Source organism: Vulpes vulpes, chromosome 3, assembly GCF_048418805.1.
Source record: "Vulpes vulpes isolate BD-2025 chromosome 3, VulVul3, whole genome shotgun sequence".
NCBI classification, from domain to species: domain Eukaryota; kingdom Metazoa; phylum Chordata; class Mammalia; order Carnivora; family Canidae; genus Vulpes; species Vulpes vulpes.
This window is the reverse complement of record NC_132782.1, coordinates 124,800,399-124,825,265: the sequence shown is the minus strand read 5'-3', so window position 1 is coordinate 124,825,265 and position 24,867 is coordinate 124,800,399. Positions and strand designations below refer to the sequence as shown.

Genomic DNA, 24,867 nt, shown 5'->3' with positions numbered 1-24,867 from the left:
TGTTAAGCTCTTAGAGCCCCTTTTTTTGCTTGTCTAGGCTTCTAGTTTATCATCTTTAAATGTTGATTCCCCAAGGCACCTGGGTGGCTCCGTCAGTTAGGCATCTGCCTTCGGTTCAGGTAGTGATCTTGGGGTCCTGGGATTGAGCCTCGTGTCAGGCTCTCTCCTCAGCAGGGAATTCTGCTTCTCCTGCTCCCTCTGCCTGCGACTCTACTTGCTTGTGCTCTTTCTCTCAAATGAATGAATGAAATCTTAAAAAAAAAAAAAAAAAAAAGTTGATTCCCATCTAATTGCCTTGTGACAACCAATGAACTTATTTTTTCCTCCTTCCTCTAATCTTCGTATCTGTTAGTTTCCTTACTTCTATTTGATTAGAGCATATATAACATTTACACATTCTTTTCTCACTCTAGTGCCTAGTGCCTGTTTTATACTATTAAATATATTTTAAATATACTTAATACTCTCCACTAGTACTTTAGCTGAATCCTCCCCAATCACGTCAAGGCTGGACAGAACTCTTCCAGTAAAGTATATAAGAAGAACTTCTACACACACCTTCCTCAAGTTCTGGCATGTTTAAAATTTATTCTAGAATCGAGAACTTTTTATTTTTTATTTTTTGAGAGACAACATGCACAAATATATATATATATATATATATATATACACACACAGACACACACACACACACACAATAAGTCTGTTAGAAGAGGACTGATCTCTTATTTACTCTTGCAGCTCTTCTAGCATAAAGCCTGGGATATTCTGGACATTCAATGAGTTAAGTTTGTCTTTATTACATTATTACTAACAGCAGTTGCCACAAACTGCAATTATCTTCCTTTTGTGTTTGTTTCATAACTTTGTCCTCCAGTATAATTAAGTTTCATGGAGATAAATATGAACTCATGTACTAATGTATCCTCAGTGTTTAGTAAACCAATGACAAACACTCATAAGGTAGTCAAAATATTTTTTGAATGACTGAATATCAGTTCCTTAGGATGGTAAAATTGGCATAGATGGGTGAGGTCTCATTATGAGGGGCTATGAAAAGTCAGAGTCACCACACAATAAATTATCTTACCAGCTCTCTACATCCACCCAAAACAAGCTCCTGGGAATTTAGTTTTGAAATCTTGTCATGATTCCTCTAAAGAGCTTCAAGTTGGGGCTGAAATGTTTCAACAAGGGAATATTTTTAAACAATGATGATGGGTACTTGACTGGCTCAGTCGGTAGAACATGCCATGCTTGATTTTGAGTTCAAGCCCCACCTTGGATATGGAGCCTACTTAATAATAATAATGATAATAAACAAATGATGAATTTACTTATTGATGGTAAAATGTAACTTGAACTACCCATTAAGCTAAAGTGCCTTCTTCTCCCTTCCATGGAAGAGTGCTTTGTTTTCCATTTCTAGTCAAATATTCTATGTAGAAATAGAAGGAACAGAATATTCAAATTTATTTTTTAACATTTTATTTATTTTGAAATAATCTCAAACTTACATAAAAGTTGCAACAATAGGGAGGTGCCTGGGTGCTCAGCTAGTTGAGCGTCCCAACTCTTGATCTCAGTTCAGGTCTTGCTCTCAGGGTCCTGAGTGTGAGCCCAGTGGAGCCTATTTAAAAAAAAAAAAAGTTGCAACAAAACACATTCCTTTTACACTGTGTATTAGCTATCTATAGCTGTATTACAAACTACCCCAAAACTTAGTGGCTTAAAACAGTACTTTTTATCTTAGTTTCTGAGACCCAGAGAACCCAAAGTGGTTAATCTGGGTGGTCCTAGCTCAGATTTTCTGAAATTGGGAGTCAGGATGTTGGCAGCGCTTGCAATCAGATGAAGTTGTTTTTTTTTTTTTTTTAAATATATTTTTTTAATTTTATTTATTTATGATAGTCATACAGAGAGAAAGAGAGAGAGGCAGAGACACAGGCAGAGGGAGAAGCAGGCTCCATGCGCCGGGAGCCCGACGTGGGATTCGATCCCGGGTCTCCAGGATCGCGCCCTGGGCCAAAGGCAGGCGCCAAACCGCTGCGCCACCCAGGGATCCCCAATCAGATGAAGTTTAACCAGCACTGGAGGATCTGCTTCCAACACTATTCACATATCTGTTAGTAGGAGGCCTCAGTTCCTGGACATCTAGACCTGGCCATAGGCTGCTGGAGTGTCATCACATAGCAGCTGGCTTCCCCAGACTTAGGCCCAGAATGAATGAAAAAGGGAGAATGAGCAGGAAGATGCTATGCCTTTTATGACCTACCCGCTGAAGTCAGTGCTGTTAATTCTGCTATATCCTATTAGAAAAGAGTCACTCAGCCCAGTCTCACACTGAAGGGAAGAATCAGATCCCGTCTCTTCCAAAGAGCAGTATCATGGAATTTGTGAACATATCTTAAAATCACCATACCCAAATACACTATTTTTTTTAAAGGAGGGGAACAGATTTTTTTTTTAATTTTTTAAAAAATTTATTTATTCATGGGCAGCCTGGGTGGCTCAGAGGAATGCCGCCTTCAGCCCAGGGTTTGATCCTGGAGACCCCGGATCGAGTCCCATATCCGGCTCCCTGAGCGGGGCCTGCTTCTCCCTCTGCCTGTGTCTCTGCCTCTCTCTCTGTCTCATGAATAAATTAACTTTTTTTTTTTTTTAAGATTTTATTTATTTATTCATGAGACACACACACACACAGAGGCAGAGACACAGGCAGAGGGAGAAGCAGGCTCCACGCAGGGAGCCCGACGGGGGACTCGACCTCAGGTTCCCAGGATCACGCCCCCGGCGGAAGGCGGCGCTAAACCGCTGAGCCACCCGGGCTGCCCTAAATACACTACTTTTTTTTTTTTTTTTTTTTTTTTTTTTGACAATTTGCCATTTTGTCACTCTAACCCCCTTCTCACATTTACAAGCATGGTATTTCCTAACTACCTGAGAGCAGGCAGCGTGCATCACATCCCTTCACTCCTTAAGACTTCAGTCTATTAAGAAAAGGGATATATTCTCTTACCTAATAGTACAATTAAAATCAGATTTAACAGTATGGTCTTTCATCTCTCGTCCATACTTCACTTGTGTCAACGGTCATTTCTGCAGCCCCCCCCCCCCCCATCAAGTTGTTCCAGCGGCACAGTAAACGGGGTGGGTTGCAAAGCAGAACCTAGGTCATCCACGTTTGTATCGGCAGGAAATAAAAGGTCCTGGGCTAGGGGGCTGCTGGAAACACGCTTCAGTCGCTCCGGCGGCGCGCGGCAGGAGGGATGGGGCGAGCGCGAAGACAAAATACTGTTTCGGAAAAATCAGTTTATCCTTACACCTTCAGTTACCCACTATTTCTGGAAAATTATTCAACTGTTCCCTTCGGTTCCCGTCCTTTTTCTTTTGTGTATGTTTTTATTGGACTTCGAGCTGCCAACATGTGGCGTAACGCCCGGTGCTCCTCCCGCCAAGGGCCCCTCAGTGCCCGGCCCCCTCCACTGCCCCTCGTTCGCTTCCCAGTTAGGCGTCTCTCCTGCTCCGCGTCCCTCGCTGGTATTTCCGCTCAGTTTCTCTCCTTTCCCCCTTGATCCCTTTCACTGTTTCTTCTATTTCCCGAATGAGTGGGACCGTACGATGTTCGTCCTGCTCGGACTGACTGACCTCGCTCGGCCTCCCGGCCTCCGGCTCCGTCCGCGTGGAAGCGCAGGGGGCATTCGCCGGCTCCGTCCGACTCCAGCGCGGGAGACGGCGCGAGCGGCTGAGGGGCGCGGCCAACGTCCAGGGCAACCGTTCGTCAGCGTATTTCCACGAGCCGGGAACCGAGAGGCTTCCGTGTCTTCATCAGCGACGGAAGGACTGCGAGGTGCCCGCCGCTCAGGGCTGTCGCGAGGCCCAGGCGAGCGGAGCGGCGCGGAGCCCCGGGCGGCCGCTGCCGGCGGCCTGGCGCCTGCCTCCGGGGCTTCCCTCCGCGCGGCCGCCGAGCCCGGCGGGGCGGGGCGCCGTCACGTGGGCGGGCGGGGCGGGGCGGGGCGGGGCGGGCTCCTCCGCCGATCGCACGATGTGACGCGCCGCCGGAGGCAGGCCGGGCCCTCAAGATGGCGGCGGGCGCCCCGAGCGGCTCGGCCCGGCAGTAGCGGCGGGACGGCACTCGCCGCTGGGGCCGGCCGCCCCGGGAGTGGCTGCAGCAGCGCCAGGAGTCGAGGATGGTAAAATGACCCAGGGAAAGAAGAAGAAACGGGCCGCGAACCGCAGTATCATGCTGGCCAAGAAGATCATCATTAAGGACGGAGGCACGGTGAGCTGGGGTGCCGCGCCGGGCAGCTCCCTCGGGGCCCCCATCCGGTCTCCCCCCAGCGCCGCCGCCGCCGCGCGTGCCCCCGCCCCCCCCCCCCCCCCCGGCGGTGCCGGCGTCCCAGCCTCCGGGGCCCGCTCGCCTCTGCTCCGCGGCTTTCCTCCCGCGCCCGGCCTGCGGCCTCCGGGGCCCGGCCTCCTGGGAAGCCGCTTGCCTCTCCCGCACCTGCCGGCCCCCCGCCGCCCCGGGCCCCGGGCCCCACGTGCGCCCCCGCGGCGGCCTGCATCGGCCCCCGGCCGCCCCTCGCGCCGCAGCCTCGCCCTCGCCCTCGCCGCGCCGCGCGGGGAGCAGCCCCCGGCCTCCCATATGCTGCCGCCCGGGTGGCCCCTGGCGCGGCGCCCCGCGGGGCCCCGAGCGCCGTCGCTCTGCTCTGGCGCCGCGTTCGGTCAGCGCTCGAGCTGCGGCCGGTGCGGGCGACGCGCTCCCGCGGGGGCTTCCCCCCACCTCGCGGGGCCTGAGGCGTCACGGGGGGCGCCGGGGCCTAGTGTCCACAGAGCGGTAACCACCTCGCTGTTCTGAGATCACCTCGTTCATTTTACGATAAAAGATGCTACGTCGAATTACCATGGCCTGAGGATGAGGAGACGCTTTGAAAGGAAGACAGGTAGAGGGCAGGAAAAAATTGTGCTTTTTAGAAACAGTTGTCATCACAATAAACTTTATGCAGTGTGCTGTCGCTAGCCAGCAGGGGACGTAGGGTTTTTAATTGAACATTGAACGCGCCTATACTTTTTTTTTTTTATGCTGAAATTTCTCCGTTGCTACACTCTCCCGTCTTTGTTGCATTCCTGGATATCACGTTCTGAAATAGAATGCAAAGGTAAAATACGTATTTCACTTTCCTGAGAAGTGTGCAGAAATGATTCCCTTTAATTCCATATTAGTGTTTATTCCAACATAATGTATGTAGTTGGGAGCCCGGAACGACTGCTAGGGTACTGCTAATTACGTACAGTCATTAGGCCACCACTGAGCATTTCCCCGAATTCATTTGAAATAGATGACAACTTTTTTTTTTTTTTTTGACATTTCAGAATACGTCCCAGTCAATAAACTAAAATTTAGAAAGCTTGGGACATATGAAGCAACTTCAGAATACACTTTTAGCAAACTGTAAATTTAATTAGATATCATAGCTTTGACATGTAGTGAGAAAAACTTTCAAGTCCTTAGATCTTTTTGTTGTGCTTTGATTAATTAGCACATTACTTTGATTAATTCAGTTACGAGTAGTCAGGCCCTTTTGATGAAGTTGGTCAGAACCAATATGTGGGGGGAGAAACAGCATGAAAGAATACTGGTTGTCCTTGTTAACCATAGGGACTTGAAATTTTAAATTCTACATAAAATCTACAAAATAGAAGCAACTAAAGGATTGCATTTTATAAAAACAAATGAATTTTAAGATCAGTATTTGCAAAAGATTTAGAATGGAGCTCCGACCAAGAAACACACCTTCCTGTTTCGTGCAGTAAAGTTCAATTTTGTTACCTCTTTGGAGTTTCGTTTGATTCACTTTATAGCAGATGCTTTCATCCACATGCTGTGAGATTTGGAAGAGATTTTTATTATTTATCTTGTTGTTCAAGTTGTGGTGAATTCATTGCTTGCTTTTGGAAACAAAACACAGTTTTTACACCAAGTTTTTAAGAGGGGACATAGAATAAATGAGACCTTTATTGAGAACTGTGGGCTTGTGAGTATTATTATTTATCATCTTTATACACTTGGGTTGCACTTTCCATTCTAAAAGCAGTGGACACCTCTTTAGAATAGAAACTTTGTTTATGCATCTTTGAATCTTATAGGGCCTGAGTTTAAAAGTGTGTTCTTTAAAAAAAGTATGTGCTAGTGCATTCCTAAATTTTTTGTTGTAAATGTGTTTATTCCTAAATTGTTTTATATATATATATATATGGGATATTTATATTTCTAGCAGTGCCAGGGTAATTTTTTACAGTGTTTGTATTTTAACCTTCTCTAGCTGTAATGAAAAAAAAGTGTATTATAGTTGTAGAAATTTTAAAATGGCACCTGCTTTTCTGCCTCTCTCCTTGTAATTGGTCAGACTGCCCTTATGAACATTTTTTAAGAAAGGGAATAAAATTGCCATTTGGCATTGCGTTTTGTGTCTGTGTTTAAGTTCCACTGGTGGTGGATTCATTCAGAGTCAGGTGTCTGAGGCTATATCGTCATACTTGACAGTCTCTGATTAGTATTTTGGGTCCTTGGCCAATGATACTGACTTGATCCTTTCTGTTTTCTTTAGTTCATGAAGTTATTTTGCTTCATCTTTCTGCTAATGACATCTTTGTAAGCTGTATTAGCCAAGTTACCAATTGTGAACCCTTCTAAATGAACCTGGTTAATCGTTGTTACTAAATGTTTTTCTTTTCTTGAAATTGTATTTGAATATGCTTGAAACTAATAACACTGCCCATTTGAGTTGTACACAGTTAAGGGAAATCGCATGAAAGGGTGTGATTCTGTATCAGGAGTTTTAAACCTGGGTCTGTACACCCTGAAGTTGTTTGCACAATTTTCTTTGTCCATTTTTTGAGAGATTCCCCAAAGAGTCCATAACTCCCAAAAGTTTAAGAATAGTTCTATGGGGGAGGGGGGGAGAACATGCATACCAACTACAGAATAGTTCCACAGATTAAATTCAGTAGGTGTATATTTAATCGTTCACTGTATACCATTTTACTGATGAAAGTGATTGTAGCATTATTGGTGAATTTGCTTTTTGGAGCATCCTTATGTAGAAAGGCAGGTTTGGGTTATAAATTTTAATGAGTGTGGCATGTTTTTGTATCTCATTCCATGTAGACCTTTGAAGATGGTTGAGTTAAAAGTGCATTCTGACACTTTAGAATGCTTCCAATTTTGTTAAATTCTTACCACGAGGCAGCCCGGGTGGCTTAGCGGTTGAGCGTCTGTCTGCCTTCAGCCCAGGGCGTGATCCTGGAAACCCGGGATCAAGTCCCATGTTGGACTCCCTGCATGGAGCCTGCTTCTCTCTCTGCCTGTGTCTCTGCCTCTCTCTCTCTCTCTCTCTCTCTTTCTCTCTCTGTGTGTCTCTCATGAATAAATAAATAAAATCTTTAACAAAAATAAAAATAAATTTAAAAAATAAACATTCTTGTTAGAGGCTAAGAGCTAAAGTTACATAGATGAGGTATTTATTTGTGTTATCAAAAATAGAACTTTTTTTTTTTTTAAAGAATTTATTCATTCATGAAAGACACACAGAGAGAGGCAGACACAGGCAGAGGGAAAAGCAGGCTCCCCACAGGGAACCCCACGTGGGACTTGATCCCGGGTATCCAGGATCACACCCTGAGCTGATGGCAGACACTCAACTGAGTGCAAAATGAAATATACCCGAAAAAGCAGAGCACCAGATTTTTATTCCTGTATTTTGGATTTTAAGGACATAAGTAGGAGTCAGTAACCCTTTCAAAAGTCTGGACCCAAGCTCTGATCCTTTGCATCCTTCACCTATAAAGACTGGCAGGGGCAGCCGCAGGACAGCTCTTAGTGCCAAGAGCTGCTAAATAATTTGCCTGTGGCTGTTAGCATATGAGCCGGGAGGAGGGCTGCAGTACCTTCAAAAAGCAAGTGTCCTTTGAAGTCACTAGCCCAGCCTAGAAACATCAGGATGTCTATATACTGTCTGTGGCAAGCGTGTGGCAGACGGTCCTGTGAGTGACTGACCTCCTTACCTCCATCGTATGGTTCAGCATCTGCTTTAGGTTAGTATGTTTGAGGATAAATTAGTAAGCTTTTTTTTTTTTAAGATTATATACCCAGTTCATCTTAATGTAGTTTGAAGACCTGCCTCCCAATAATCATAGCATCTGCTGGAATTCATGAATAGTTGAACTGTAACCCATGTACAGCTACCAAAGTTTGAAGTTTAAAAAGAATAGCTTTCCCCAGATAGCATTCTGACAGGTATTTATGAATTAAGGTTCTCTATTATTTAAAGCCCAACTTGTCTTTTAAGCATTATTTTGACTTTGACAGTTTCAGCCACGGTATATCAAGATCCCTGAAATGGTTTTGTCTCTTTCAGGGCCAGATGAAGTAGTAGTAGCTTATTTACATAATGGGTCTATTTTATCAATAATGTGTAAACACAATTATGAATTCTACTACATGAAATACTTTCCCTTCTTAGGGAGTCTCTTTGTAAAACAAGGAGTGGTAGGTAATACTTCATTAAGCCGTATAAATTGGGACGCCTGTGTGTTTCGTGGTTAGTGGCTGCCTTGGCTGCCTTTGGCTCAGGGTGTGATCCCAGAGTCCCCACATGGGGTCCCCGCGGGCGAGCCCGCTTCTCCCTCTGCCTGTGCCTCTGCCTCTCTCTGTGTCTCTGATGAATACATAAATAGAATCTCTTTTATAAGCCATATGAATTGAATAATTAGAGTTTACACCAAGTTTAGGCTCCATTCTGCACATTGGTGACAGTTTGATTTTTGTATTGATGGTGGTTTTTTATTTTTTATTTTATTTTACCTTGTTAGTGAGTTCAGTTTGTAGTCATTTGAACCATGTAACCCATTAGTGTTCTTGGGGCTAAGCACTTAATGTAATGATGGCTTAACTTGATTTGAGTTACATCTTTTCCTCCTGAGAATGGAGGGGGATGGGATAGATGGTCATGTTGCTTAATCTTTTTAAAATTTACCACAAAGTGGGGATCCTGGTTGGCTTAGTTGGTGGAGTGTACGACTCTTGATCTTGGGGTTGTAAGGTCAAGCCCCACACTGGGTGTAGAGATTACTTAAAAAAAAATTTACCACAAGGTAATACAATCTTAAGCTCTAGAGTTTTTTTAAGAGTAAAACTTGATCTCATCATATTTTTGTTGAGTAAGTTTAAGAAGTGTGTTTAATTTCTGTTTAGGACCGATCCAACCAATACATCTTCACTTCTGTGATAATACAAATATTAAATATCTGTCTTTAAAATTGATACATAGCATATTAGTAAAATCTGAAGTCTCACTGCAAATTAAGCCAAAATGGCTTAATTAGTAAAGTAGTGTTGCAACATGTTCACAGTGATTCATACTTCCAGGAAATTGAGGATTGGTTTTGTTTTCTTTTTGCTCTACAAAAGTAATGTATCTTGCTTTGCTTGATTAAAGTCAGAGAAAATAAGAAAAACACTAGAGTTTGTGACAAAGGATATCAGATACTAGCAGTAAAGTCTTGTATTTCCTCTAGTTATACCATAATGTGTTAGGATCCATGAAAGTGGCTTTGTAGTTACACTATTTTTTTTAATGTTCTTTTTTATGAAAAGCTGCAATTCTTAGATGCCCGTAACCAAGCAGCATCTTTGTCTTTTTTGTGTGTAAGACTTTCATATTATCATATTTCAGCTTTGTTGTGTATGGTTCAGAGAAAATTCAGTGTTTCTTTCTGAGGCTATAATTTGCCCTCATTTTTGATTGATAACTTAAATTCTAAGTTCAAAATTATTCTCTCTTATACCTTATTTTGGTTCTTTTTTTCTTTTTTAATTTTTCCCAACTTTTATTTTGAGAATCTTCAAAACTATAAAAAAGTTGCAAAAAATACCATAATGTGTATTCATTTGCCCATCCCATAGATTCACAATCACAAATTAACATTTTGCCACATTTTTTCCTTTCTCTCATTTTTTTCTGAATCATTGAGAGTTAGTTGTAGACATCAAGACACTTTACCCCTTAAACATGGAGAATTTATGACCTGAGAAAAAGGATATTCTCCCCATAACTACAGTAGTATCACCATATTCAGAAAAATGTAACAATATAATACTACTAGGTAATATTTTGGCTATAATAACATTTCTCTAATTGTCCCAATAAACTCCTGTATAGTTGTCCTTTTTTTGAATACAGAATTTAATCATTACATTTAGTTGCCATGTCTCTTCAGTGTAAAATAACTTTTTTGCTGTTTTTTAGGATATTGTTTTTTATGATATTTTTAATAGTCTAGGCCAGTTGTTTTAAAGAATGAGCCTCAGTTTAGCTTGTTCTCATTGTTTACTGACATCATAAATTCTGTTTAATAAATGGGATTATAGGGTAGCCCAGGTGGCTCAGCGGTTTAGTGCCACCTTCAGCCCAGGGCGTGATCCTGGAGACCTGGGATTGAGTCCCAGGTCAGGCTCCCCGCATGGAGCCTGCTTCTCCCTCTGCCTGTGTTTGCCTCTCTCTCTTTCTCTCTCTGTGTCTCTCACGAATAAATAAAATCTTAAAAAAAAAGAAGAAGTGGGATTATAATGCCCAGTTATAGGTAGAATTACTTCTAGACTTGGCTAACAATCTACATAAACCCCTGGTTCACACCGATAAGTATACAACATAAGTTATTAAAGTCAACATCCTGCATAATAACTGCTGAATTCATAAATCCATATTGATTGGGCAATTACAGACTCAAAATTTGGGAGCTAGACAAGGCTGTAGGTAATACTTCATCTCTCACTGCTGAGAGAGGTAAAGTGACTAACTTAATTTCCCTAGCAGCTTAGTAACTGCGTGATTAGGGCTCTCAAATCAATCCATGGTCACGAAATACCCCTTCTATACCAGGCATTGTGCTACACGTTGAATACAAAAATGAAAAAAAAACTGGATCCCTACAATTAAAAGAGTGACAGTCTGTGGCAGTGTATTCAGTATAACCCAACCAGTGCAACCAGCCTAACTCCAGAGTTGGGCTCTGGAGTTGCCTGGATAGACTCTATTCCATCTCTTGTTTGCTGCGTTAGACTGTAAAATGGAGATGATAGCGTCCAATTGGAAAGGTTGTTAGGAAGAGTAAATAAGATTTTGAATGTAAATCACTAAAAGTTTTCAGTGGTACTCTTTCATTATGATTTTAATCTAGTGTATCTGTGACCTAAATATGTGCTACAGGATATGGTAGCCAACAGTGAGATATTGAATCATAGAGGAGGGTATTAATAGGGGACATTGCTAGATTAATTCATAAATATGCTCTTCTAACCGTGTTTATTTTTTTTTAAAGATTTATTAGAGAGAGAGCGCGGGCAAGAGAGAGAGAGAGAGAGAGAGAGAGAGAGAGAGAGAGAGAAGGAGCCAGGGGGAGGGGCAAAGGGAGTGGGAAAAGCGAGTGGGAAAAGCAGGCTCCTTGATGAGCAGGGAGTCCACCATGGGGCTCAGGACTCTGGAATCATGACCTGGGCAGATGGATGGTGGATGCTTAACCAACTGAGCCACCCAGGCGCCCATTAATAGTATTTAAATACAGTATTTACACTGAATACCTATAGTGATAGAAGGGATTTACAGAGTAATTCATTCAAGTTCCACAAACATTGATTAAGCACGTGTTACGCATTTACCAGATGCGCCAGATCATAGAATAATAAAGCATAGGGTCTGTCTCAGAGAGCATGAGCTTGAAAAGGTAAGTTTAGGGTAAATAAAGTGAAACAGGTACTTACTTTACTTAGCAAAATACAAATTTGTGGAAGCTATTTTGTGTTACAGACTATAAGAATAAGTAAATAGATTTTAAAAGGCTTGGCCAAAAGCCTAGATGATGAAACCATACTTTGTTACTAGTGGAAAGTATGATTTGGAAAATGAGAATTAGATTGGAGGGTAGAAGTGAGATTAAAGGATATTGTCCCTACTTCTGAGGTTGAAGTTAGAGGTGACTGCCATAAAACCTTACCTCTATAGGAGAGAAATTACTCAGCTGAATGGAAGACTTTGGGTATGGTAATTATTATGGTTGTAGGTGACATATCTTGGCATTTGGGGTTGGTATGTGGCAGTTTATGTTCAGATTTGTCTTCTTTTGTACCTCTGAATTCTCTTGAGCATCCTCAGATGCTATCTGTTGATATACATATAATATTATGATCTGAACTCTCTACGCTTGATGCTGTATAAACTACTCACTGGTCAGATATCTGCCTCTACTTGTCTGTGAACCTTCCCCTGGTCTTTCTGCCCAGGCCATGACCCTAATATTCTTTGTCTGATTGCCCTGGAGTTTTGCTTGTGGATAGAGAGTCCATTAAAACCACTAGCCCTTGTGTCAAAAGTCCTGCCTGGAAGAATTTATAATTTTAAATCAGTAAAATATTTTTAGATTTTGTCAATTTTATTAAGATCTTGTATTACTTTTTTTTTTAAGCCCCCAAGTTTGGGGCTTGAACTCAAGATTTGAGCTGAGATCAAGAGTTGGACACTTAACTGACTGAGCCACCCAGATGCCCCCAAGATCTTCTACTTTTGAATTTATTCAAAACAGAAGAGATAAATATGGATATAATACAGCTCTCAAAATTGCTAGTACTTTAGTACAAGCAAATATCCCACCCACCTAAACCACCCCCCTCGCTTTAAAAATATGTATGGGGCACCTGGGTGGCTCAGTGGTGGAGTGTTGTGATCCTAGGACCCTGGGATCAAGTCCCACATCAGGCTCCCTGCGTGGAGCCTGCTTCTCCCTCTGCCTGAGTCTCTGCCTCTCCTTCTGTGTCTCTCATAAATACATGAATAAAAACTTAAAAAAAAAATGTTTACAGGGGAGCCTGGGTGGCTCAGTTGGTTGAGCATCCAGCTGTTGGTTTCAGGCCCAGGTCATGATCTCATGGGTTGTGGGATGGAGCCCCAAGTCCAGTTCCCCTTGAGGAGCCTCCCTCGGTGGGGAGTCACCTTGGAGATTCTTTCTTTCTGCCCCTCCCCCCACTTGTGTGCATGCTCATGTGCATGCTCTCTCGCTCACTCCATCTCTAAGATAATTTTTTTTTAAGATTTTATTTATTTATTCGTGAGAGACACAGAGAGAGGCAGAGGGAGAAGCAGGCTTCCTGTGCAGGGAGCCAGTGCAAGACTGGATCCCAGGACCAGGATCATGCTCTGAGTTGAAGAAGGTAAAAGTGCAACCTCTGAGCCACTCAGGCATCCCTAAGATAAATAAATCTTAAAACACACACACACACACACACACACACACACACACACACACACACACAGACTTTTTCCTCCCAATTTTGGGAAATAATGAGAGAATGGCTCAGAAGGGACAGTATGTCTAATTGCCTTTTTCCATTTTAGTTTTTGTCTCTTTTTTAAAAAATATTTTATTATTCATGAGAGAGACACAGAGAGAATCAGAGACACAGGCAGAGGGAGAAGCAGGCTCCATGCAGGGAGCCTGACGTGGGACTTGATCCCAGGTCTCCAGGATCAGGCCCTGGGCCGAAGGCAGCGCTAAACCACTGAGCCACCTAGGCTGTCCCAGTTTTTCTCTTAAATAAGCAAACATTTTGCTAATATTTAAAGTATAAGCACGCATGTTAAAAAAGATTTAGAGTTCAGAACAACATAATTTTACATCCCTTAAAATTGCTACTTAATTAACATTGAAGTGAGTTTTTGTTTTTTTTTTCATAGTTGAAGTTATTCTACATGTATACCTTTATATCTTGCTTTTATTTTTTTTTAATTTGACATTGCCATAAACATTTTCACATATCATTAAGGATGATCCATAAACAGTTTTTGGCTGTATATTATTCTATCTGATTTAAAGGTTGGACATTTAGATTTACATATTTCCTACTATAAGTGATGCTGTCATGAACATCTTTATGGTAGAACTTTTTCTGAATGTTTGGTTATTCCCATAGGATAGAATGTTATTAGCTATTTTTAAAATTATTTTTATTATTTTTGTGGTGTCTTAGTGCTTTTGTATTGGTTTTTATGAATGTTTTATGAATGCTTTTTATGAATAGATAGTAATCTATTTCTTCTGTATCTTCCTCAATTTGTTGCCTTCAAGTTCAGTTGTACATGTTTTTCTCAAACCAGTATGCCTAAAATGAATTAATCTTTTAGTTTTTTTCCCTTTCCTCACTGCCTGGTTGACTAAGTGAGACACAGAAATCTTTCCATCTTTGATCTTCCCTTATTGTCCTCTGCTACATCTAGTCAGTCACTGAGTCCTTTGAATCATCCTCTTAAGTGTTTTTTGAATTCATTCACTTTCTTCATCCCTACTACTTATTATCTTATCCCAATTACTGTTACTTCCCCCTCCCCACCCCAAGCCTGTCTTCTGGTCTTCCTCCCATCCTTTCAGAGTCTTTGCCACATTGCCGTGAAAGTTATTGTTCCAAAAAGACAATCCTATAATGTGATGTTACTCTCTGGCTTCAGATGTTTCAGGTACCCTGGCATGTGCAAGTAGAGGCCTGCATGTAACTTTTTTTTTTTTTAAGATTTTATTTATTTATGAGAGACACAGAGAAGCAGGCTCTATGCAGGGAGCCTGATGTGGGACTCGATCCCAGGACTCCAGGATCACGCCCTGAGCCAAAGGCAGACTCTTTAACTGCTGAGCCACTCCGGCATCCCTGGCCTGCATGTAACGTAAGAGACCTATTTCAAGTCGCCTTTTCAGTTTCACCTGTCCTCATCTCGCAGCCTCCTTTTACTGCTCTCCTCCTTAGACCTCAGATACTGAAAGAAGCTACAGTGTTTTCTGTCTTCTGATCTTTGCCTATGCTGTTCCTTTACCTCAGACACTCTTGGCCATCATTACCCTCCACTGACATCCTCCTCTTACCACACACACACACACACACACACAGGACAATCCCAACATTTTCCTACTGGACTTCAAGGTCTCAGGTAATACCCACCTACCTCCCTGAGAAGCCTTCCCTGACAGTCGCCTCAAGTAATTGAGTGTTCTTCACGAAAGCAGCCACTTTTAACACATTGATTCCTTCCAGTTTTTTGCTCTGTGTGTATGTTTATATACATTGCTATATGATTATTATCTCTTTGTCAGTATTTCCCAAATAGTTTTATAAGGAACTCAAATGGCCATGGGATACTGTCTCTTATATGAAAGAAGGATTCCATCAATTTGGAATACAGTTCATACTGTGTCTTCTTGGAAATTCATAATGTAAATTAGTATGTTAAATGTCCAGAGAAGTTCTACTAGACATTTCACTGAGTGCTGAGTATATGCTGCAGTGAACAAAACCAGTTTGGACCTTACTAACTCTTATGGATTTGTTTGACCCTATCTTAATTAAATTAACTATACCTGCTCTATTTGGTACTGGACATCACCCCTTCCTTCCTAAAACTGATCCTTTGTCATCTGTAACACTGTGTCCTCTTAAGTGTCCTGATAGTTCTCTGATTCGTTTCTTCATTATTTTCTTCCTGGTTCATTTTCCTCAGCCTACTACTTAAATATTGATGTTTCTTGGAGTCCGGTCTTAGCACACTGCTCTTTTCCCATTTCCTCTTCTCCCTATAATCTCACCCACTCCGGTGGTTTCAGACATCATCATGCTGACTCATTGCTATTAGTCAACTGACTATTGCTTTAGTCAGTCCTCAGAAGACAATAGAAATGTCTCAAGTACAAGGGGCAGTGTCTTAGGACCTAAAAAACCTCCGCTCAGTCTCTTGGGGGGAAAAAGAACTGTGACACTACGAGGTTCCGCTTAGTAGACAAGCTAAAAACTTGGAAGTCATTCTTCACTCTCCCTCCGAGATTTATCAAGTGCTGCCACTTTCACATCCTATATACTTATATCCATCCCCTTCCCTCCAGTGGTCTTGCCACTCCTCTGTTTCATACCATTATCATCACTTGTTGGATTGATTGAAATAGCCTTCTTTTACATGCAGTTTCCTCCTTGGTTTCAGATTTTAGGAAATCATCATGGTGTACTGAAAAATGCAGGTCCAATCACACCATTCACTTGCATGAAACCCTTCAGTGCTTCATTGTCTCTCTAGAGTAATGATGAGAAACTTAACAAAGTTTAGAGGCTACCTCCCTTCTTCCTTCCTTTTTTTTACTCCATGATTATTACTTTGTTCTCCATCAGCCTTAAACTGTCATGACATGTCTCTATGTCATTACGGTTTTCTCTGGTGAGATTGTCCACACTACTTCCTTTTCTTGCAATACCCTTTCCTTGCCTCCTTACTTGCATGTATCTTTATTGCATTTGCACAGAAGCAGATAGTGTATTGAGGTTTCTTCCTCTCTAGACTCTGAATTTCTTGAGATCAGAAGTGTCTTTTACTGGTTTCTGTAGTCCCGCATCCCTGGTATTTAGTAGGTACCCTGTAAATGTTTGAATGAATGAGATCTTGAACAAATTCATTCCCAGCCGCAGTCCTTCACCTCTTGTGTGGCCCACTCTCTACTCCACCTCTGTTGTCTTAGGTCCTGAAGGTTGGGAGAGTTTTCCATTTTTTAAAAATAATGATGGGGACACCCCAGTGGTTCAGTGGTTAAGCATCTGCCTTTGGCTCAGGACGTGATCCCAGAATTTTGGGGATCAAGTTCTGCATCAGGCTTCCTGCATGGAGCTTGCTTCTCCCTCTGCCTGTGTCTCTGCCTCTCTCGCTGTGTCTCTCATGAATAAATAAATAAAATCTTTTTAAAAAAGAATATCAACGCCTTAATGAACTCACAGACTTCTTAAGAAAATAAAATGATGCATTATGACAATATTAAAAATGATGTGGCATCATTTTAGTGTATAGAGAAACCCAAACACTTAATGGTTTCCACATAAGACTATTGGATATGCTTTATATTTTATGTATGATATTATAATATGTACTGATTAAATTTGTCTTTTTATTATAGAAACTTATTGGAGATTTAATGTTTATAGGCTATTTGCTTTTCCATCAATTTAATATTGCCCTTAGAATATGAAATTCAACAATTGAAGTAATTCTGAAAACATCGCTAGTGACAGTATAAACTTAATTTTGTGTTTTTCTTTCTTGTGTATATCAAATCCCAGATCTCTAATGTACTCCTTTGGGGACTGTTCTGCTTTTGAGCCATGTTAATATCTGCGATGATTCTTGCCACAAGCTTCATCTATATTTTGGGGTTAGTGCAGTATACTTACTGCCTCCTGACTGTTAACTTTCCTCAATTTTGCCCCCTTCTCATCCATCCGCTACACCTTTGCCAGAATGGTTTTTCTTAAAACTTTCATCTGATTACTTGAATCTTAACATCTTTTAGTGGCTCCCCATCACCTTCAGAATTAAATATACACTCCTCAACATGGAAGTGTCCCTGTGTCTGTGTGCCTCTTGCTCATCTCTGGAACTCCCGGGGTGCAGCCCATGTTCTGGTGGTACTAAACTACAAGAGTCCTAAAACACCTGCTCTCAAGCCTCACAGCCTTTGTGCAGCCTTGACCTCTCTTGTTTGCTTTCCTACTCCCCCACCCTTGTCTGACTCCTTTTCATCCTTTTAATCTTCCTCCTGAAAGTCTGATACTCCCATCTCTACCGTGGACTCTGCGTAACACCACTGCACGCCATGCCTACGTGATGTATTTATCTTGAGGCCAGGAACAGCAAGTGTTCAGATGTTTGACATAGTGCCATTATGTATATGGTATCAATAAATAAATATTAACTTGCTATAATTGTTAGTAATTCTGGAATACACTATTAACGTTCTTAAAAATCTGTTTTTATAGCCTCAAGGAATAGGTTCTCCTAGTGTCTACCATGCGGTTATCGTCATCTTTTTGGAGTTTTTTGCTTGGGGATTATTGACAGCCCCCACCTTGGTGGTAAGTAATCTTTTCACTTATTTATTATGTACTTAATCTCTTTTTGTTCAATTTCCGGGAAGGGTAAAGATGGTCCTTTTCCCTTTCCCTGGTTAATTCTTGCAGAAAATATTGTCAGCTCTTGAGTACTGTATCTTACTGGTTTAGTTGTCTTTTCCAACCTTTACTTCTCTTATTTTTGGGGGAGAGCTTAGCTGGGTATGGTTCTTTTGGTGAATACGGCACATGGGTAAGCAGGGGCTCAGTCCCTGCTCTGGATAGGGTAGATGGGATTCTTAAACTGACAGCCTTAGGAAAGATGGTATCTATGATCTGAATCACTCAGCGTTATTTTGTGGTTCAATCATGCAGCTGCATTTTCCAAGTGCAAGTTTCTCTTAGGTTAGGCAAAGGCTCTAGAGGTAACCATCTAGAAGATTGTTCTTTTCACAGCCATAAGCTGGTTTTGCCCAACTATTCCCAGGTTTGGAATCTTAGAAAAGACATCCCTGCCAATCCGAACAATTCAGGTGATAGCTAGTTTTCTCCTATTGGTGTACATCAGAGGAATGGAATAAAGGAAGGCATAGTTATAGCAGAAGTCCATAATATCTTGAAAGGTGTAAGTAGATAAATGTACAGCTTACCCAATCTAGAAGAAAAGAATTTTAGAGCTATATGCTTCCTTATATTTTTTGAGATTGCTTATTACACAAAAAAGGTTTTTACAAAAAGCTTGTTTATAAATAAGTCAGATGATCATATAAGTAGACCTATGTTCTAAGAAAGAAAACTTAGGTTCTAAGTATGTTCATATTCTATGGCTACATAATCATTTCTGGATGTACATAAAATATGGATATTTAATAGTTATTTTAAACATCTAGGGCATATTTATGAGTACTGTTGACACAAGTCAAAAGAAAAGAAAGTCTCAAACAGTTTCTTCTATAATAAACCATGCATTGCAGTTAGAATAGTTCTCTGAATAAAACAGTTCCCTGACATATAATTGTAAGAATGCTGATTTGAGTATTTCATTGAGAGCCTTTCCTTTTTAAGAAGGATTTACTATATAGGTCAGCAATTGTACATTAATAGGTTTTCAAAATAATTGAAATGTGGACTTTAAAAATATCTGATCTTCTTTTAAATTTAATAATTTCTGATTGGAGTCCTTCAAAATTAATTTACACATTTCCTGCCTTCATAATCTGTGTACTCTGATTTGCAACTTCATCAGATGATGCAAGTTCATTATGACATTTGTAACTTCATTATATTGTGATAACGTGATGTCATGGGCTACAGAGGTGCTGTGATAACTGTGTGGTCTCACACTTTTATATTCGCTTCCTTAATGTTCCTGATGTTTTTATGATCTACTACCAATTTAACATGTAAATCTGTGTAGTGGACCATCAGTTCTGTGGTTTAAAAAAGTACTTGACTTTGTGATAGTAAACAGTTCATTTATAATCACATTATGGTGGGTCCAGGCATAGTCCTAAGCAATTTAAATGCATTATCACTTTTAATTGTCAAAGTTCCCTTATGGGTGAGGTATTAACCTGATAACATAGATGAGAAAATTAAGGTTTAGAAAAACTAAGCAACTTACTTGCAACTACTCTATTTTTTTTTTTTAATTTTTTTAAATTTATGATAGTCACGCAGAGAGAGAGAGAGAGGCAGAGACACAGGCAGAGGGAGAAGCAGGCTCCATGCCCCGGGAGCCTGACGTGGGACTCGATCCCGGGTCTCCAGGATCGCGCCCCAGGCCAAAGGCAGGCGCCAAACCGCTGCGCCACCCAGGGATCCCGCAACTACTCTAATAGTGAACTGCAGAGTTAGTATTTGAAACTAGGCTTGCTTTGTTCTAATGCTCAGCCTAGGGGAATGGTGGGAGTAAGTGGTTTATACCCAAGATTAGGTAGTTAACTTTATTGGCAGTCCAAACAGTAGCTAAGTAGAGAGATTAACTCTCTACTGTTTTGGGTAAATTGTTCGCAAGTCATCAAAAAAGCTTTTTGTGATGCTTCCATAATTTTTCAGCAGGATTTAAAATGTGTATAGCAATTTTTAAAATTTGCTTCTGGTTTATGTTCTTTAGATATGTTAGTTTTCTTTCTAACTTTTTTTTTTTTTTCCTAATTGGACAGAGGAGTTTGTCTTCTCTAAGAACAGGAAAGAATCCAGTTATTTAGACATAAATGTTTATTAGTTCATTTATTGTAGCTAACTTTGTGCTTAGTATATTTTTGTTTTGTTAGTTAAAAAATATGTAGTGCTTTTGATTTTTCTTTTCTTTTTTTTTTACTTTTAAAATGCTGAATTGAGTTCTGATCAGGAAAGTGAAAGGTGCTAATTTGAGAAGACTTAATTTTCTTCTTCTTTTTTTTGCCAGCATGATTATAGTTTTTGTAATAATATCTATAACATTGCCACGTATTTGATATATGGCAAGACTTTCTTCCCCATGGTTGTCATGACAGTTCTTCTTAATTCCCATATTTGTCCTTTATATCTGAATTTTTAAATGGTGAAATGAGTTGTGGTTACTAGGGAGAATTTTCTTCACAAAAACAGCCACTTTTAACACATTGTTTATATTATCAAAGTCCTAATTCTTTACCTTTTCCCAATTTTGCTTCATTATTGTTTTTAAAGCCAAGCATTCTCAGAAAAACATTTACATATTAATGAATATTAAGCCCAGAGTTTTATTTTTCTAGTTCTTTTCTTATCTGTAACGTATATATGTTTCTAAATAATTGCAGCTTCTGTGTTCTACATTTTTCTCTTGTGCAAATGGGAAATCTTATGAGGATGGGGTGGGACAGACCTAGGCAAAACAAGGATTGAGCTGTAGTGATTAGATTATATCTAAATGCTGGGATTTGTTATATTCCAGGTTCTTTCAGGCCTTTGGCCTTCAGACATTGGAATAGGAAGAAGCTTTGAAATATCACTAAAGAAAATTGTGTGTGGGAGCCTATGTATATATAACTGTTCTCTCTATATAACATACTGCTTTTTTTTTTTTAACAACTAGAAATACAGTGTATGCCTACTGTAAAACATAAAGGGATATAGAAATGTGTAAGGACACAGGCTCCGCTGCAATCCCACCTACCCTTCCAGTCAAGCATCAGCAGTTTGATGAGAAATATTGGCTTCAGGGTGAACTTTACCTTCCCCATTAGGACAAATTAGCCAACCAAAGAGGAACATTTCCAGCAGTTAAAATGTACTATTCATCAGTGATTTTTTTTTAAACTGGAAGTGAGTATTAGTGATACTTGGGGAGTTTTTTCAAAATATCTGGCCATATAGCCTGTTCTGCTGAAATCAGAATCTTCAAGGACATGTGTATTTTTTTTTTTTACAAATGATTCTCACATATCTAGTATATATCACTAATTAAGGCCCAATCTGTTAATTCAGTGTGGGTTTAAAAAGGTTTTGCTTACTTTGAGGCTTTTTGCTTACAAATTTTGTTGTTGACTTTGTGGCAGTCTTCTTTATTTTGGACTCCTATATTCCCTTACCCCCCACGCTTGTGTTGGTGTTGGGGAAACAGGGGTTTTGAGGTACAAGAGAGCATTAAGTCATAGCACTTCACCTTCTTTCTAAAAGTTTGTTAACTTTCAACATTTTATTTGTCTTATGTGCTTTGAAACAGATTATAACCTAGATAGTCCCAGCTCTTAACATTTATTTAAAAAGGGAGAATGAGGGATCCCTGGGTGGCGCAGCGGTTTAGCGCCTGCCTTTGGCCCAGGGCACGATCCTGGAGACCCGAGATCGAATCCCACGTCGGGCTCCCAGTGCATGGAGCCTGCCTCTCCCTCTGCCTGTGTCTCTGCCTCTCTCTCTCTCTCTCTCTCTCTCTGTGTGTGTGACTATCATAAATAAATAAAAATTAAAAAAAAAATAAATAAAATAAAAAGGGAGAATGAGGAAGTTATGATTCAGTTTATTTGTATTTTAAGTCAGTATCTCTTTCCATATATAGCTCTCAAAAATTATTAAAGTTTTAACATTTAATTTTATTTTTAAAACGATTTTATTTATTTGAGAGAGAGAGAGAGCACAAGCGGGGTTGGGGGTAGGGAGGAGCAGAGGGAGAAGCAGACTCCTCTTTGAGCAGGGAGCCTGATGTGGAGCTTCATCCCGGGACTCCAGGATTGTGACCTGAGCCGAAGGCAGATGCTTAACCAACTGAGCTACCCAGGTGCCCCTGAAGTGTTGGCATTTTAAATTTCAAAGATATTCTTTGAATTAATTCATTTAACAGATAACCAATGTTAAGATATATTAATTATCATAAATGGGATTATGATGTTTGGGACTTACCCACCTTAGTTTTCAAAACCAATGTGAAGTTAAAGAAATTTTTTAAACTTTCATGTTATTTTGGGGTACCTGGGTGGCTCAGTGGGTGAGCGTCTGCCTTTGGTTTAGATTGTAATCCCAGGGTCTTGGGATGGAGTCCCATATTGGGCTCCCTGTGAGAAGTCTGCTTCTCCCTCTGCCTATGTCTCTGATTCTCTGTCTCTCATGAAAAAAAAAATAAAAAAAAATTTCATGTGATTTCAGTTATCTTTTTTTAAACTCACAGGACTTTTAATAACCTATATTCTCCTAGAACACAGTGAAAGAACAAAAGCTATGTTGTTTTTTGCTTTGTTTTTTGAAAGAATTTATTTATTTATTCATGAGAGATGCACAGAGACTCATGAGTGCATCTATTCAGAGAGGCAGAGACACAGGCAGAGGGAGAAGCAGGCTCCATGCAGGGAGCCCAATGTGGGACTCAATCCTAGGGCTCCAGGATCACACCCTGAGCCGAAGGTGGCGCTAAACCGCTGAGCCACCTGGGCTGCCCAAAAGCTGTGTTTTATATGGAGGACCTACCCAGGGGAGGATGGTGAAGTCTCCACCAACAAGGGAATTTACATTAATAACGAGGAAGAATTTTATGCTGCCAAATATTTTTTAAGGACTGAAGTCTAATATTTTGAGAGACTATATGTTTGATTCATAGTGGATATTTAATCAGTGATGATTGATTGACTAACATATTAGATAAAGAAAATTAATAATAGATTTAAGGCTCTATAATGCTTAAGAAGTGGCTTAACTTTTTTGACTTATGGTTCTGGAAAAACTAGGCCATATGGTCCTGGCTGCTTAGATGCAGTCTTATGTTATGGAGCAAGACCTTATACTCATTCTCCAGCATCTCTTCCATGTAAATAAATGGCTTAGCAGCCTTTGCTACAGAGATAGTCCTGAGGCATTTCATATTTTAAGGACTTTATACTCTCAAAGGTTTTAAAGTTCCATAAATTTTAAGACCTATAAAATTTCTTGGAAAATGTTACATCTTTTCCTTTTTTTTTTTTTTTTGTTACATCTTTTCCTATTCAGCTCTAAAGTATAGTGCTAAAAGGATTCTCACAGATCAAAAATCTTTACATTTGTATTGATATATTTGTCTCTGTTAAATTTTTATCAAAAAATCAAACAGATGATTGTTTATCTTAACTATACTCCTTTTGGGGGTTGTGAAGTTTTTTATTTTGTAACATTAGCTAGATTGCATAATGGTTTTGTTCTATTAAGTCACTATGAAAGCAGTATTATCAGATAATTATGAGTATTTACTTAATGAAGGCACCAATGAAGTTAAGGATTTATTAAATCAAGGTATAGTGGATATAGTGCCTGTCCTTAATTGAAATATAATTGAAAGGAAATATATATTAAATACATGAAAAACTGAAAAAATACTAGAGCTAAGTAGCTCAGTATATGATAAAAGAAATTTCACAAACCCTATGTGACTGTCCAAGTGCTATAATCTCTTCCTATAGGCCCTTACGAGAAATAATTGATTGCTTTGGACAGGAAAGTTTGGTGACAGTGAAACAACTTGGAAGGTTTGGAGGTTGGCTAGAGAGAGAAGATAAGGAGATCAAACATTCAAAATGGAGAGATGTCCTGTATAAAAGTGTGACTATCGGAAAGCATGGGGATATTTAAAACAGTGAAGAGACCAGATTGTTGGAATGTAAGGTAGCTTTGCAAAGTGAATCATTAGCAGTAAGAACTAGCAATTTATAAAACTTTTTTAACACATTGTTTTTTTGTTCCTAAAAAGATTTGGCCCTTAGTAATTATTGGAAGAAGACTGGATTTGATTTGTTGCAAAAGGTTTTGAGATGCCACTTTAAGGAGTTTAAACTTTCCTTTAATCTTTTCCTTTAAGTGGAAGAACTGGGAAACTATGGCCAGAGCAAATCCTGTTAGTAGCCTGTTTTTCATAATATAAAGTCCTGTTAGTAGCCTGTTTTTCATAAATAGTGTTTTATTTGGGACACAGCCATGGCCATTCATTTACATATGATCTTTGGCTGTTTTTGTTGAATTGAATACTTGTGACAGAGACTGTATAGCCTACAAAGCTATAAAAAGATATTTGCTGTTTGGTTCTTTACAGAAAGTTTGCAGATCCCTTCTTTAGATCCATGGCCTTTATTTAAGTAATAACAGTGTTTCTCAGCCTCAGCACTGTTGACAGTTTGAGCCAGATGATTATTTGTTGTGAGGGGCTGACCTATTTATAGGTTATTTAGCAGCATCCCTGATCTGCCTTTGAGAGGTAGCTCCCCCTACGCACACACCAAGTTTTGACAATCAAAAATGTATTCAGACAGGCAGCCCTGGTGGCACAGCAGTTTAGTGCCGCCTGCAGCCCAGGGCATGATCCTGGAGACCCCGGATCGAGTCCCACGTCAGGCTCTCTGCATGAAGCCTGCTTCTCCCTCTGCCTGTGTCTCTGCCTCTCTCTCTCTTTCTGTCTCTGTCTCTGTCTCTATGAATGAATAAATAAAATCTTA

The 24,867-nt window shown here is 40.3% G+C and overlaps 1 protein-coding gene across 1 annotated transcript in view; it reads left to right on the top strand.

Moving 5' to 3' along the window:
- Positions 1-3,950: 3,950 nt before the first annotated feature.
- The window catches only part of MFSD14A (major facilitator superfamily domain containing 14A), a 42,221-nt gene continuing 21,304 nt past the window's right edge, over positions 3,951-24,867 (top strand). The window contains exons 1-2 of the mRNA XM_072754514.1: positions 3,951-4,282; positions 17,885-17,980. Coding sequence (XP_072610615.1) covers positions 4,199-4,282; positions 17,885-17,980 — 180 coding nt within the window. The 5' untranslated portion in view covers positions 3,951-4,198. The remainder of the gene's footprint in view (positions 4,283-17,884; positions 17,981-24,867) is intronic.